This window comes from Thamnophis sirtalis, unplaced genomic scaffold (genome assembly GCF_051295495.1).
Source record: "Thamnophis sirtalis isolate CommonGarterSnake01/CBP01778 unplaced genomic scaffold, rThaSir2_p1.2 scaffold_4, whole genome shotgun sequence".
Classification (NCBI taxonomy): Eukaryota; Metazoa; Chordata; class Lepidosauria; order Squamata; family Natricidae; genus Thamnophis; species Thamnophis sirtalis.
In genome coordinates, this window is record NW_028261384.1 from 125,620,408 (window position 1) to 125,635,438 (window position 15,031).

General features: G+C 45.6%; 1 protein-coding gene and 1 long non-coding RNA gene across 2 annotated transcripts in view; both read left to right on the top strand.

Moving 5' to 3' along the window:
- Nucleotides 1-15,031, top strand: part of TEP1 (telomerase associated protein 1) — a 197,400-nt gene that overhangs the window by 110,709 nt on the left and 71,660 nt on the right. Inside the window, exons 23-24 of the mRNA XM_087714127.1 lie at nt 10,744-10,864; nt 13,602-13,726. Coding sequence (XP_087570253.1) covers nt 10,744-10,864; nt 13,602-13,726 — 246 coding nt within the window. The remainder of the gene's footprint in view (nt 1-10,743; nt 10,865-13,601; nt 13,727-15,031) is intronic.
- LOC148046405 (uncharacterized) lies at nt 1,895-3,036 on the top strand. Its single transcript, XR_015696507.1, has 2 exons — nt 1,895-1,940; nt 2,040-3,036. It is a non-coding gene; the product is annotated as an uncharacterized LOC148046405 (long non-coding RNA).

Below are 15,031 nucleotides of genomic sequence, written 5' to 3' on the forward strand. Positions count from 1 at the left end.
TGGTGAGGTGGTGGTGCAGAAGATGGAGAAAAGGACAGTAATCTTCAATTTCTATTATTTTTTGTACTTGTTTCATCCTAATGCAGTGCATGCGATTAAAGTCCTCTTTTCTGTGTCTCTTTGGGCAGGTTATTGGAGTAAGTGGGGGGGGGGTACAGAAGTCCAGCATGGCAGTAATCTTCACTCTGTAAGTAGCTGTCTTTATTGCTGTTTATGCTGGATTCATCCTCAATATAGTAAGTGCAAGTGCAACAGGTGCAACCAGTAGTAAAAAAAAATGAATTTCACTGCTGCTTCAAAGGCAGCCCTGGGCGGAGCGTATTACAGTAGTCTAACCCAGTGAACCTTCAGGATCACGGAAACCCTTTCAGGAATTTATGAAGTCAACAAATACTTTAAAATATCTCTGATTAATTAAAAACACAGAAACATAGGAAAAACTGATGTCATAAACAAGAGATGGTGCTCTAACAAGTCTACCCTTCGAGTTTGTTTTTGGTTTCTTATTTATTTTTATTATTTGTCCATTTTATTATTTTTCTATTTTATTTATTTTTATTTTTGTGGCAAAAGAACACTAAGCATATTTAAACTCAGTTTAATGATGATCAACCAACTACCTCCGCTGGAAGTTGGTTCCAAGCTTCCACCACTCTTTCTGTGAAGTCATACTATCTAATATTATTTTTGAACTTACCACCTGCTGTCAGTTTGAGCTTATGCTCCTGGTACTCTTGATTTTTGCTTAACAATTAATTTATAGTGTAGTAATTATTGATAGGTATAACCCACATAAACCAAAGGTTCAGTGGTGGTATTCAAATAATGTAACAACCGGTTCTCTGCCCTAATGGAGTAGGCGGGGCACAGTGGTCATGTGACTGGGTGGGGGTGGCCAACTCAGTGTCACTCATGTCAATGGGTGCTTCGCCTTAGCTGTTACAATGGTAATAAGGGTTAACTGGAGAGGCAGTTTCTATAAGCAGGACAATAAAGATTAGGCTAGAAACAACACCAGAATGTTTCCTTTCTGCCTTCTTTACAGGATTAGCCCTGGAAAGTGGAAAAAAACAAAGTGATATTTCTTCCAACAATCGGTTCTCCGAACTGCTTAGAAAATTAACAACCAGTTCTCCCGAATAGGTGCGAACTGGTTGAATCCCATCACTGCAAAGGTTTTTGTGGTTCACTGTCTGGTCAGAGTATATTCATAGGTTGGAATAGGGAAGAAGGTCAGCCAATGAATAGACGTGGCAACTGGATCAGCCAATAAGCGCTGTTTGGAAACTGAAACAGTATTTGCTGGAGACAGCAAGGAGCCTGGCGTAGCTTAGTTTAACTTCTGTGCTAAAGCAGCAAACTAATCTGCTGCTGGAACTGAAAAACCATGCTTGTGTGTTTGCTTGTACTCTCTATCATGTTAGACAAACCATTCTTGGTATTGTATATGTGTCTTATGTGTTATTATGTACATAAAGAGAAGCTTATGAATCCTGCTGCAGGTCCCTTATGTTACCTATAGTGTAGTCCTCAGTTTACAACCACAATCGAGTCCAATGTTGTTTTATTTCTTCTGCAGTTAGTATTATTTAACAGGATGAAGAGGCAACAGAGTATGACCGCTAGGGCAGTCATTTTTCCTATGTAAGTAGCTATTTTATTACTTTGTGTTCTTGTTTCATCCTTAATATAGTAGTAAAGCAATTAAAGTCTTCCTTTCTGTATCTCTTTGTGCAGACCATTCATTGGAGAAAGGTGATCAGGGGGTGACTCCAACACACAAGAGGACAGTAACCTTTCTTTTCTATTATTTTGTGTGCTTGTTTCATCCTAATGCAGTGCATGCGATTAAAGTCCTCTTTTCTGCATCTCTTTGGGCAGGTTACTGGAGTAAGGGGGGGGGGTGTACAGAAGTCCACCAAGGCAGTAATCTTCCCTCTGTAAGTATCTGTCTTTATTGCTGTTTAAGCTGGATTCATCCTTAATATCGTAGGTGCAAGTGATTAAAGTCTTCCTTTCTTTGTCTCTTCTTTGTGCAGGTTATTGGAGCAAGGTGGTGAGGTGGTGGTGTGCAGAAGATGGAGAAAAGGACAGTAATCTTCAATTTCTATTATTTTTTGTCCTTGTTTCATCCTAATGCAGTGCATGCGATTAAAGTCCTCTTTTCTGTGTCTCTTGGTGCAGGTTATTGGAGTAAGTGGGGGGGGGGTACAGAAGTCGAACATGGCAGTAATCTTCCCTCTGTAAGTAGCTGTCTTTATTGCTGTTTATTCTGGATTCATCCTTAATATCGTAAGTGAAAGTGATTAAAGTCTTCCTTTCTTTGTCTCTTCTTTGTGCAGGTTATAGGAGCAAGGTGGTGAGGTGGTGGTGTGCAGAAGATGGAGAAAAGGACAGTAATCTTCAATTTCCATTATTTTTTGTACTTGTTTCATCCTAATGCAGTGCATGCGATTAAAGTTCTATTTTCTGTGTCTCTTTGGGCAGGTTATTGGAGTAAGTGGGGGGGGGGGGTACAGAAGTCCAGCATGGCAGTAATCTTCCCTATGTAAGTAGCTGTCTTTAATGCTGTTTATTCTGGATTCATCCTTAATATAGTAAGTGCAAGTGCAACAGGTGCAACCAGTAGTTAAAAACATTGAATTTCACTGCTGCTTCTAAGGGAGCCCTGGTCGGAGTGTATTACAGTAGTCTAACCCAGTGAACCTTCAGGATCGCGGAAACCCTTTGAGGAATTCATGAAGTCAACAAATACTTTAAAATATCTCTGATTAATTAAAAACACAGAAACATAGAAAAAACTGATGTCATAAACAAGAGATGGTGCTCTAACAAGTTTACCCTTCGAGTTTGTTTTTGGTTTCTTTCTTATTTATTTTTCTTATTTGTCCATTTTATTATTTTTCTATTTTATTATTTTTCTATTTTATTTATTTTTATTTTTGTGGCAAAAGAACACTAAGCATATTTAAACTCAGTTTAATGATGATCAACCAACTACCTCCGCTGGAAGTTGGTTCCAAGCTTCCACCACTCTTTCTGTGAAGTCATACTATCTAATATTATTTTTGAACTTACCTCCTGCTGTCAGTTTGAGCTTATGCCCCTGGTACTCTTGATTTTTGCTTAACAATTAATTTATACTGTAGTAATTATTGGTAGGTATAACCCACATAAACCAAAGGTTTAGTGGTGGTATTCAAATAATGTAACAACCGGTTCTCTGCCCTAATGGAGTAGGCGGGGCACAGTGGTCATGTGACTGGGTGGGGGTGGCCAACTCAGTGTCACTCATGTCGATGGGCGCTTCGCCTTAGCTGTTACAATGGTAATAAGGGTTAACTGGAGAGGCAGTTTCTGTAAGCAGGACAATAAAGATTAGGCTAGAAACAACACCAGAATGTTTCCTTTCTGCCTTCTTTACAGGATTAGCCCTGGAAAGTGGAAAAAAACAAAGTGAGATTTCTTCCAACAATCGGTTCTCTGAACTGCTTAGAAACTTAACAACCAGTTCTCCCGAATAGGTGCGAATTGGTTGAATCCCATCACTGCAAAGGTTTTTGTGGTTCACTGTCTGGTCAGAGTATATTCATAGGTTGGAATAGGGAAGAAGGTCAGCCAATGAATAGACGTGGCAACTGGATCAGCCAATAAGCGCTGTTTGGAAACTGAAACAGTATTTGCTGGAGACAGCAAGGAGCCTGGCGTAGCTTAGTTTAACTTCTGTGCAAACTAATCTGCTGCTGGAACTGAAAAACCATGCTTGTGTGTTTGCTTGTACTCTCTACCATGTTAGACAAACCATTCTTGGTATTGTATATGTGTCTTATGTGTTATTATGTACATAAAGAGAAGCTTATGAATCCTGCTGCAGGTCCCTTCTGTTACCTATAGTGTAGTCCTCAGTTTACAACCACAATCGAGTCCAATGTTGTTTTATTTCTTCTGCAGTTAGTATTATTTAACAGGATGAAGAGGCAACAGAGTATGACCGCTAGGGCAATCATTTTTCCTATGTAAGTAGCTGTTTTATTACTTTGTGTTCTTGTTTCATCCTTAATATAGTAGTAAAGCAATTAAAGTCTTCCTTTCTGTATCTCTTTGTGCAGACCATTCATTGGAGAAAGGTGATCAGGGGGTGACTCCAACACACAAAAGGACAGTAACCTTTCTTTTCTATTATTTTGTGTGCTTGTTTCATCCTAATGCAGTGCATGCGATTAAAGTCCTCTTTTCTGCATCTCTTTGTGCAGGTTATTGGAGTAAGTGGGGGGGGGGGGGTTGTACAGAAGTCCAGCAAGGCAGTAATCTTCCCTCTGTAAGTAGTTGTCTTTAATGCTGTTTATGCTGGATTCATCCTTAATATAGTAAGTGCAAGCGATTAAAGTCTTCCTTTCTATGTCTCTTCTTTGTGCAGGTTATTGGAGCAATGTGGTGAGGTGGTGGTGCAGAAGATGGAGAAAAGGACAGTAATCTTCAATGTCTATTATTTTTTGTACTTGTTTCATCCTAATGCAGTGCATGCGATTAAAGTCCTCTTTTCTGCATCTCTTTGTGCAGGTTATTGGAGTAAGTGGGGGGGGGGGGGGTTGTACAGAAGTCCAGCAAGGCAGTAATCTTCCCTCTGTAAGTAGTTGTCTTTAATGCTGTTTATGCTGGATTCATCCTTAATATAGTAAGTGCAAGTGATTAAAGTCTTCCTTTCTATGTCTCTTCTTTGTGCAGGTTATTGGAGCAAGGTGGTGAGGTGGTGGTGTGCAGAAGATGGAGAAAAGGACAGTAATCTTCAATTTCTATTATTTTTTGTACTTGTTTCATCCTAATGCAGTGCATGCGATTAAACTTCTCGTTTCTGTATCTCTTTTTGCAGGTTATTGGAGTAAGGGAGGGTGCAGAAGTCCATCAAGGCAGTAATCTTCCCTCTGTAAGTAGCTGTCTTTATTGCTGTTTATGCTGGATTCATCCTTAATATAGTAAGTGCAAGCGATTAAAGTCTTCCTTTCTGTCTCTCTTCTTTGTGTAGGTTATTGGAGCAAAGTGGTGAGGTGGTGGTGCAGAAGATGGAGAAAAGGACAGTAATCTTCAATTTCTATTATTTTTTGTACTTGTTTCATCCTAATGCAGTGCATGCGATTTAACTCCTCTTTTCTGTATCTCTTTGTGCAGGTTATTGGAGTAAGGGAGGGTGCAGAAGTCCAGCAAGGCAGTAATCTTCCCTCTGTAAGTAGCTGTCTTTATTGCTGTTTATGCTGGATTCATCCTTAATATAGTAAGCGCAAGCGATTAAAGTCTTCCTTTCTGTGTCTCTTCTTTGTGTAGGTTATTGGAGCAAAGTGGTGAGGTGGTAGTGCAGAAGATGGAGAAAAGGACAGTAATCTTCAATTTCTATTATTTTTTGTACTTGTTTCATCCTAATGCAGTGCATGCGATTAAACTCCTCTTTTTTGTGTCTCTTTGTGCAAGTTATTGGAGTAAGGTGGTAGGGTGCAGAAGTCCAGCAAAGCAATAATCTTCCCTCTGTAAGTAGCTGTCTTTATTGCTGTTTATGCTGGATTCATCCTTAATATAATAAGTTCACATGATTAAAGTCTTCCTTTCTGTGTCTCTTCTTTGTGCAGGTTATTGGAGCAAGGTGGTGAGGTGGTGGTACAGAAGATGGAGAAAAGGACAGTAATCTTGCTTTTCTATTATTTTGTGTGCTTTTTTCATCCTAATGCAGTGCATGCAATGGAAGAGTTCATTTCTGTGTCTCTTCTTTGTGCAGGCCATTCATTGGAGTCAGTGATATTGAAGACTGGCAAGGACAGTCATCTTCCTTCTGTAAGTAGGTCTTTTATTGGTTTCTGTACTTATTTTAATTTTATTTAAGTAGTAATTTCTCACAAAATAATAAATTTCCTCTTTTATATCTTTTTGTAGATCATCCATTGGGGCAAAGAATTCAGTGACCCAGTCTTGGCCACTCTCACCCAGTCACATGACTGGCAAGCCACTCCCACCCGGTCACATAACTGCCAAGCCACTCCCACCCGGTTACATGGCTGGCAAGCCACTCCCACCCGGTCACATGGCTGGCAAGCCACTCCCACCCGGTCACATATACAGCACAAAGCAGGCCATGCCTACAGAAGAGGTTCCAAATGTTTTTGAAACCACCATTGACAAATCGGTAACTGATGCAGCAGGATTCATAAGCTTGTCTTTATGTACATAATAACACATAAGACACATATACAATACCAAGAATGGTTTGTCTAACATGGTAGAGAGTACAAGCAAACACACAAGCATGGTTTTTCAGTTCCAGCAGCAGATTAGTTTGCACAGAAGTTAAACTAAGCTACGCCAGGCTCCTTGCTGTCTCCAGCAAATACTGTTTCAGTTTCCAAACAGCGCTTATTGGCTGATCCAGTTCCCACGTCTATTCATTGGCTGACCTTCTTCCCTATTCCAATCTATGAATATACTCTGACCAGACAGTGAACCACAAAAACCTTTGCAGTGATGGGATTCAACCAATTCGCACCTATTCGGGAGAACTGGTTGTTAATTTTCTAAGCAGTTCGGAGAACCGATTGTTGGAAGAAATCTCACTTTGTTTTTTTCCACTTTCCAGGGCTAATCCTATAAAGAAGGCAGAAAGGAAACATTCTGGTGTTATTTCTAGCCTAATCTTTATTGTCCAGCTTACAGAAACTGCCTCTCCAGTTAACCCTTATTACCATTGTAACAGCTAAGGCGAAGCACCCATCGACATGAGTGACACTGAGTTGGCCACCCCCACCCAGTCACATGACCACTGTGCCCCGCCTACTCCATTAGGGCAGAGAACCGGTTGTTACATTATTTGAATACCACCACTGAACCTTTGGTTTATGTGGGTTATACCTATCAATAATTACTGCAGTATAAATTAATTGTTAAGCAAAAATCAAGAGTACCAGGGGCATAAGCTCAAACTGACAGCAGGAGGTAAGTTCAAAAATAATATTAGATAGTATGACTTCACAGAAAGAGTGGTGGAAGCTTGGAACCAACTTCCAACGGAGGTAGTTGGTTGATCATCATTAAACTGAGTTTAACTATGCTTAAGTGTTCTTTTGCCAAAAAAATAAAAATAAATAAAATAGAAAAATAATAAAATGGACAAATAATAAAAATAAATAAGAAAGAAACCAAAAACAAACTCGAAGGGTAGACTTGTTAGAGCACCATCTCTTGTTTATGACATCAGTGTTTCTGTGTTTTTAATTAATCAGAGATATTTTAAAGTATTTGTTGACTTCATGAATTCCTGAAAGGGTTTCCGCGATCCTGAAGGTTCACTGGGTTAGACTACTGTAATACGCTCCTCCCAGGGCTGCCTTTGAAGCAGCGGTGAAATTCAATTTTTTTTACTACTGGTTCTGTGGGCATGGCTTGGTGGGTGTGACGGGGAAGGATACTGCAAAATCTCCATTCCATCTCCACTCTGGAGCAAGCCAGAGGTGGTTGTTAAGTCCTTGGACTTACGAATGACAGCTCGGCAACAGCCAGGCGCGCCGGAACCAATCAGGTGCGACCTGCTGTGCGCGGGCTGTCAAACGTGTGGCTATTGGTCTCCCTGCTTCACAGCTCCGTATAAATAGCTGTTAAGCAGGGAGGGGGTGCCGGTCTACTCCTCTATCGCTTGTGAATGCCCTGTTAATAAACGGTTGTGTTTAACTCCCCTCAGACACCTCCTGCCTCATCCTTCTAGGGGATTTAACACTGGCGACGAGCTGGTGGGATCTTGGCTCTGAGCTACAATCTACAGAGGCAAACAAGCTTAGTCTGTTAGGCGCTCCGCACTGCCGGACAATTCTAGTGTCTCGCTATAGTTTAAACGGCATCTAGCTATGGCCGCAATGCCTCCATTCGCTCCGTTTGGGACTGCCGCCGAATCATGGGCTGCCTTCCTGGAGCGTTTTGAATGCTTCCTTATAGCTAATAACCGGCAGGGGTATTCGCAGGCTCGGAAGTGCAGCTTCTTCTTCAGACCTGTGGCCCCGAGATGATCGGGACGGCCCGCTCCTTCGCGGCCCCGAGACCTGTTTACAAGCTTAGCTGGGACATCAAAACTACACCAGTTGTTGGCTATCACGTTATGGAAAGAGCACAACTATTGTGAATCTCACTATTACTTCCTGCACTCAACGGACAGGGAAGGTTGCGCAAATATGTTGGTAGAATATTCCTCCACCAAGGGATATCACAGCGAAGTGGACATGTTTGTGGCTCAAGCTGTGTTGCAATTCCTCTGCTTGAAAAACGAAACCAGCGCCTTAGTGGTTTTCACGACGTACACAGAGAAGCACCCTTCCATAGAAAGTGCCCCCTCCTTTGTACAGCCCCATCCGGGCAAGCAGCTAGGGCATGCTGATGCCCTCAGCCGCTGCCCCCTTCCCTGCACTGACCCGCAGCCGATCTCATATCTGTCTGTCCTCTCCATCGCCGAGTTGGACCTTCCTCTCTCTGCCACTGACGTGGCCGCCCACTCAAAAGCTGACCCTGTCCTGTCCCAGGTCATGGCATGGGTCCTGAGGGGCTGGCCTACAGGGGGCGTCTCTCCGGAACCCCTTTAAAACTCGTCAGCTGGAGCTGTCACTCCACTGCGGTTGCCTATTGTGGGGTAACCGGGTGGTCATCCCTTCCGCCCTCTGCTACCAGGTCCTCCAGCGTCTCCATGCAGACCCACCCAGGGGAGGTGCGCATGAAAGCGCTGCCCCGGAGTTATGTCTAGTGGCCCTGCTTGGATGACGACATCGAGGCCTGGGTAGGGAGGTGCAAGCCCTGCCAGGTGTCCCGCCACGCTTCCTCCTGGGAGTGGGAGGTGCCTCGTGGGCCCTGGTCCCGCCTTCACCTTGATTTTGCAGGTCCCTTCCACAGCCAGGTATTCCTGGTCGCTGTGGATGCCTACTCTCACTGGGTTGAGTTGGTGCTTATGCGCTCCACCACCACAGAGAGTACAGTGCGGGCCTTGCGTCGTTTGTTCGCTACCCATGGGTTGCTGGACATCGTAGTGTCCGACAATGGCCCGCAATTCTCTTCCACAGTTTTCCAGGCTTTCCCGGCTGCCCAAGGGATCCGCCACATGCTGGTCGCCCCTTAACATCCGGCCAGCAATGGATGGGCGGAAAGGGCGGTCCGCTTGGCCAAGGTGGCTTTGGGCTGTTTGGATTGTGGTGACTGGCAGGCAAGGGTGGATGCTTACCTAATGGCTCAGTACTCCACCCCTTGCCCCCTCACACAGCAAAGCCCTGCGGAGCTGTTGATGGGTCGGCCCCTGTGGACCACTCTGGATAGACTACACCCCCTCTATTCAGGAATTCAGCCTGGCAACGTGGGGCACCCCTCCTGTTCTTTTGCTGTGGGGGATCTGGTGTGGGCCCGGAACTATTCAGGGGACCCCCGGTGGGTGCCTGCCACCGTCACCGATGTAACCGGCCCCTGTTCCTACAGATCCACCTACCCGATGGCTGCGAGTGGCGGCGCCACCTGGATCAACTGAGGCGCCGCCACCCTCCAGAGGCCTCCAGTCAATCTGACACGCAGAGGCCAGCCACCGACATCTTGCAGCCTGCCCCGGATCTGCCACTGTTTCCGCAAGACTCTCCATCAATGGCCTTCCCCGAGTCAGGTCTTCCCTGCCCGCGCGCCGGGACTCAGCACCCCTTTGCCGCAGCTCAATCCGCCCTCGCTCTCCCTTATTCTGCCCAGTTAGGCCTTCCGTTGTCAGGCCTCCCAAACCCCCTGGCCACCAACCGGCCTGTTCAAGAAACCCGCCGGCCCAAGCCGCGCCCCCTCCGTTTGGCCTACTTTTTCCGAGGATTCCGCCTCCTGGCCTAGGCCACAGTGATGTCACCCGGAGCTCCACTCCCTCCAGGGAGGAGCTACTATGGGGACGTCTTACCTCTCCAGTGCCACTTCTTCAACTGAGGCGTTCTGGGTGTGTCCACCGTCCGCCCGCCTACCTGCAAGAGTATGCATGCGTCACTTTGACACATGCGCCCTCGCTGGGGGGGGGAAGAGATGTTAAGTCCTCGGACTTACGAATGACAGCTCGGCAACAGCCAGGCGCGCCAGAACCAATCAGCCGTGACCTGCTGTGCGCGGGCTGTCAAACGTGCGGCTATTGTATAAATAGCTGTCAAGCAGGGAGGGGGTGCTGGTCTACTTCTCTATCGCTTGTGAATGCCCTGTTAATAAACGGTTGTGTTTAACTCACCTCAGATGCCTCCTGCCTCATCCTTCTAGGGGATTTAACAGTGGTATTTCCCTGTTCTTCTCACTACTCAAAATTTCCGTTACCGGTTCTCTAGAACCTGTCAGAAGCTGCTGAATTTCACCCCTGCTTTGAAGATAGGAAAAGTGCCTCCATTTCTAACTGCTTGAACAATTACGATGGGTCCTTTCTAAATTTCTTCCTCTGACCATTGATCTATTAGGAGATCTCCTGCCTCTCTTGTCTGATTGTTGCCTAGGCAACATGTCTTCCCCTTGACCCTCACGGTCATTCACACATTCCATTAGACTCTTGAAGTCTCTCTTGAAATTATTATTCTGCAAATAAAGAAGCACAACATTCTGTGATGTGCTGAGAGACCAATTCCTGTTAAAAACAATCCTCCTGCCTGGGTGTCCTCATGTACATCTAGGAAGGGGATGGGATTGAAGCCAAACTGAGGAATGGGATGAGAGAGTCACCAAGGTCTCTTTCTTTAGGCAGGTGGAATTGTGTCTGTCCGAAGTCTCCCGGAGCGACCTTTTCATTGGAATCCTTGGACAGCGCTACGGACAGGTCCCGAAGGAGACTTCCTTGCCGGAGGAGCCGCAATATGAATGGGTGAGAGATGATACTGATGTGAATCTTGGATGTTGATGATCCAGAAGAATGTTTCTTGACCTCAGAAATTAATGCATGGATTTCAACTTCCAGAATCCCCAGTCAGCATTTGGATTGTTGATGGTCCAGAACAATGTTTCTCAATCTCAGCGACGACTTTAAAATGCATCGACTTCAACTCCCAGAATTCCCCAGCCAACATCCTGGCTGTTGTTGATCCAGAATAGTATTTCTAAATCTTAGAAGCTAAATGCATGGATTTCAACTCCCAGAATTCCACAGCCAACGTCTGGGCTGTTGATGATCCAGAATAGTGTTTCTCTATCTCAATGTCTTTAAGATGGGTGGGAATTCTGGGAGTTGAAGTCCGCACATCTGAAATTTGCCGAGGTTGAGAAACACTAATCGGAGAAGGTACTAAATGAAAACTTCCTTTCCCAAAGGAACAAGAAAATAAGCATCAATTGGATGTGAAGAAAGTAGTGATTTAGCATTTGCCTATTGGGATGTGTGTGTCACATTAGCAGAGATTTGCATAATTTGTGTTTTACAAGCATACAGGTCTGGTGGGATTTTGTGGCCCCAACAGTTGTTAGGACAAGGTCCATAACATAGAGGCAGAGTAGAATAGAGTAGGGTAAGGTAGGGTAGGGTAGGGTAGGGTAGGGTAGGGTAGCGTAGAGTAGAGAAGAGTTGAGTAGAGTAGAGTTGAGTTGTGTAGAGTAGAGTAGATAGAGTATAGGGTAGAATAGAATGTAGGGTAGAGTAGAATGTAGAGTAGGGTAGGGTAGGGTAGGGTTATTCTATCCTACACTCTATTCTATCCTACCCCACCCTAGGGTAGGACAGGACAGGTGAGTTTATTTGGCCAGGTGTACATGCAAAGCAACAGAGTAATAATAATCATAATAATTATACCAATAAGCGGGGTAGTAGAGAAGATGAGAAGGCTAATAATACTACTTCCCCGCCGCACTGAAAGCGGCGGTGGTGAGACCCCTCCTGAAGAAACCATCTTTGGATCCAGCTGTTCTTAATAGCTATCGTCCTGTCTCCAACCTTCCCTTCTTGGGGAAGGTTGTTGAGAAGGTGGTGGCCTTTCAGCTCCAACGGTCCTTGGAGGAAGCAAACTACCTAGACCCCTTCCAGTCAGGCTTCAGACCCGGTTACAGCACAGAAACCGCTTTGGTCGCATTGATTGATGATCTCTGGAGAGCCAGAGATGAAGGACATTCCTCCATCCTGGTCCTCCTTGACCTCTCAGCGGCTTTCGATACCATCGACCATGGTATCCTTCTGCGACGACTGCGGGGGGTGGGAGTGGGAGGCACCGTGCTACGGTGGTTCTCCTCCTACCTCTCGGACAGGTCGCAGTCGGTGTTAGTGGGGGGGCAGAGATCGTCCCCTAGGCCCCTAAATTATGGGGTGCCTCAGGGCTCGGTCTTATCCCCCCTGCTATTCAACATCTACATGAAACCGCTGGGAGAGATCATCCGCAGGCACGGGATTAGATACCATCAATATGCGGACGATACTCAATTGTATCTGTCCGCCCCGTGCCAACTCAATGAAGCGGCAGATGTGATGAGCCGGGGTCTTGAGGCCGTTATGGACTGGATGAGGGTTAACAAGCTTGTGCTCAACCCAGAAAAGACCGAGTGGCTGTTGTGTTTTCCTCCCAAAGATTTGACTAATATTCCAACACTCAGGCTGGGGGGTCAAATTTTGCACCCCTCAGAGAGGGTTCGCAACTTGGGAGTCCTCCTGGATCCACAGCTGTCATTTGACCACCACCTAACGGCTGTGGCCAGGGGGGCATTCGCCCAGGTTCGCCTGGTGCGCCAGTTGCGACCCTACCTGAATCGGGGGGCTCTCACAACAGTCACTCGGGCCCTTGTGATCTCTAGGCTGGAATACTGCAATGTGCTCTACATGGGGCTGCCCTTGAAGAGCATCCGGCGGCTTCAGCTAGTGCAGAACGCAGCCGCGCGAGTGATCGCGGGTGTACCTCGATTCACCCGCATAACACCCATCCTCCGCGAGCTGCGCTGGCTGCCTGTCGATCTCCGGATGCGCTTCAAGGTGCTATTAATCACCCATAAAGCCCTACATGGCAGTGGATCTGGATACTTGAGAGACCGCCTTCTGCCAATTACCTCCCTGCGACCAATAAGATCCCATAGACTAGGCCTCCTCCGTATCCCATCGGCCAGCCAGTGTCGGCTGGCAACCACAAGGAGGAGGGCCTTCTCAGCAGTAGCCCCGGCCCTTTGGAACGAGCTCCCCGTGGAGATTCGTACCCTCTCCACCGTCCAAGCCTTCCGCATAGCCTTGAAGAACTGGCTCGCCCGTCAGGCCTGGGGACAAGGATAGTTGCCCCTCCCGAATGATGAATGTATGTTGCTTATTACTTTTATTATATGTCTTCTATCTTGATGTTTGTGTTCCCCCCTTCCCAGTTTTATGTGAGCCGCCCTGAGTCCCCTCAGGGAAAAGGGCGGCCTACAAATTCTAATTAAACTAAACTAAACTAAACTACAGTTTTATATCATGGGTAAATATACTTAGATATGAGATAGCATTGTGGGCCTAATTAATCGCCTTAATGAGTGTTGACAGGAAAGGCAGAAAATTAAGAGAATCAAGGTTTAACTAGAGCTAAATGTGACCAAAGAAGAAAACAACTGTTGAGAAAGTTCTCAGAATAAAAACTACTGTTTAAATATTCTCTCTGCAGGTGAAAACATACCCATCAGGCCGCTCCATCACCGAGCTGGAGGCTGTTCAATTCCTGAATGGCAACCATGACCCCACAGCAGAATCTAGGGCATTCTTCTATCTACGAGAGCCTGACTTTCTTGGGTAAATAATTCCTCTCAACTAATTTGCAGATGCTACGAGCACCTTTCCGCTTACTAGAAGGCCTGGTGGCGCAGTGGTTAGAATGCAGCACTGCAGGGTAGCTGTGACCACAGCCTGGAGTTTAATGTGGCTCCATAGCCTTCCATTCTCAATAAAATGAGGAGCCAGATTTTTGGGGACAATATGCTGATCTTGTAAGCTGCCCGGAAAATACTACAAAGCCCTAGGGCGCAGAGTATATAAATCTTATTGCTATTGTTACTTAAATCTAATCCACGTACTTAATAAAAAGGATATATATTTGTAGGCACTAGAAGGAACACATTCCTTCCTTCCTTCCTTTCCTTCCTTTCTTCCTTCCTTCCTTCCCTCCCCCTCCCTCCCTCTCTTTCTTTCTTTCCTTCCTTTTCTCCCTCTTTCTTTCTTTCCTTCCTTCCTTTCCTTCCTTCCTTCCTTTCCTTCCTTTCCTTCCCTCCCCTTCCTTCCCTCTTTCTTTCCTTCCTTCCTTCCTGTCCTCCCTCCCTCCCTCTTTCTTTCTTTCTTTCTTTCTTTCTTTCTTTCTTTCTTTCTCTTTCTTTCTTTCTTTCTTTCTCTTTCTTTCTTTCTTTCTTTCTTTCCTCCCTCCCTTCCCTTCTTCCCTTCTTCCTTCCTTTCTTTCTTTCTTTCTTTCTTTCTTTCTTTCTTTCTTATTTTTGTCATGTTTATGCAGAATATATTGGAAGTGGTGACCGTATCAGAGCTGTGTGCAACAAAATATCATTTTAATATGTGCTGATTAGTGTTCATTTAAAGTGACAATAAAATCTAATAGAGCTGTACAGCACTCTCTGTACAGTTTACAGAGTCAGCTTATTGCCCCCAACAATCTGGGTCCTCATTTTACAGACCTCGGAAGAATGGAAGGCTGAATCAACCTTCCTGTCAGGATCGAACACCAGGTGATAGGCGGAGTTTTGCCTGCAATGCTGCATTCTAACCACTGTGGCACCAGATTGATAACAATTGCCTCCAGTTCTTTGTTGTGGCCCGCAGCAGATTCGGACAGTGAGGAGGTTGGGGAGGGACATGGGCCAGTCCTGGAGTCTGGGGAAGGCTCTGATGAGGGCTTTGTGTCGGAGGCAGAGATGGGGCCAGAGCCATTTGCCAGTTATCAGCTGCCTTCAGAGCCAGACATCAGTGAGGCAGATGAACAGCTGGAGCCTGTGCACATGTGCAGTTGCCAGATGAAGGGAACAGCTAAAGAACAGGGGTCGACTTGGGAGTAAAGCCACAGGTGGACGATGAATGGGCCCCTCCCGGCCTGGT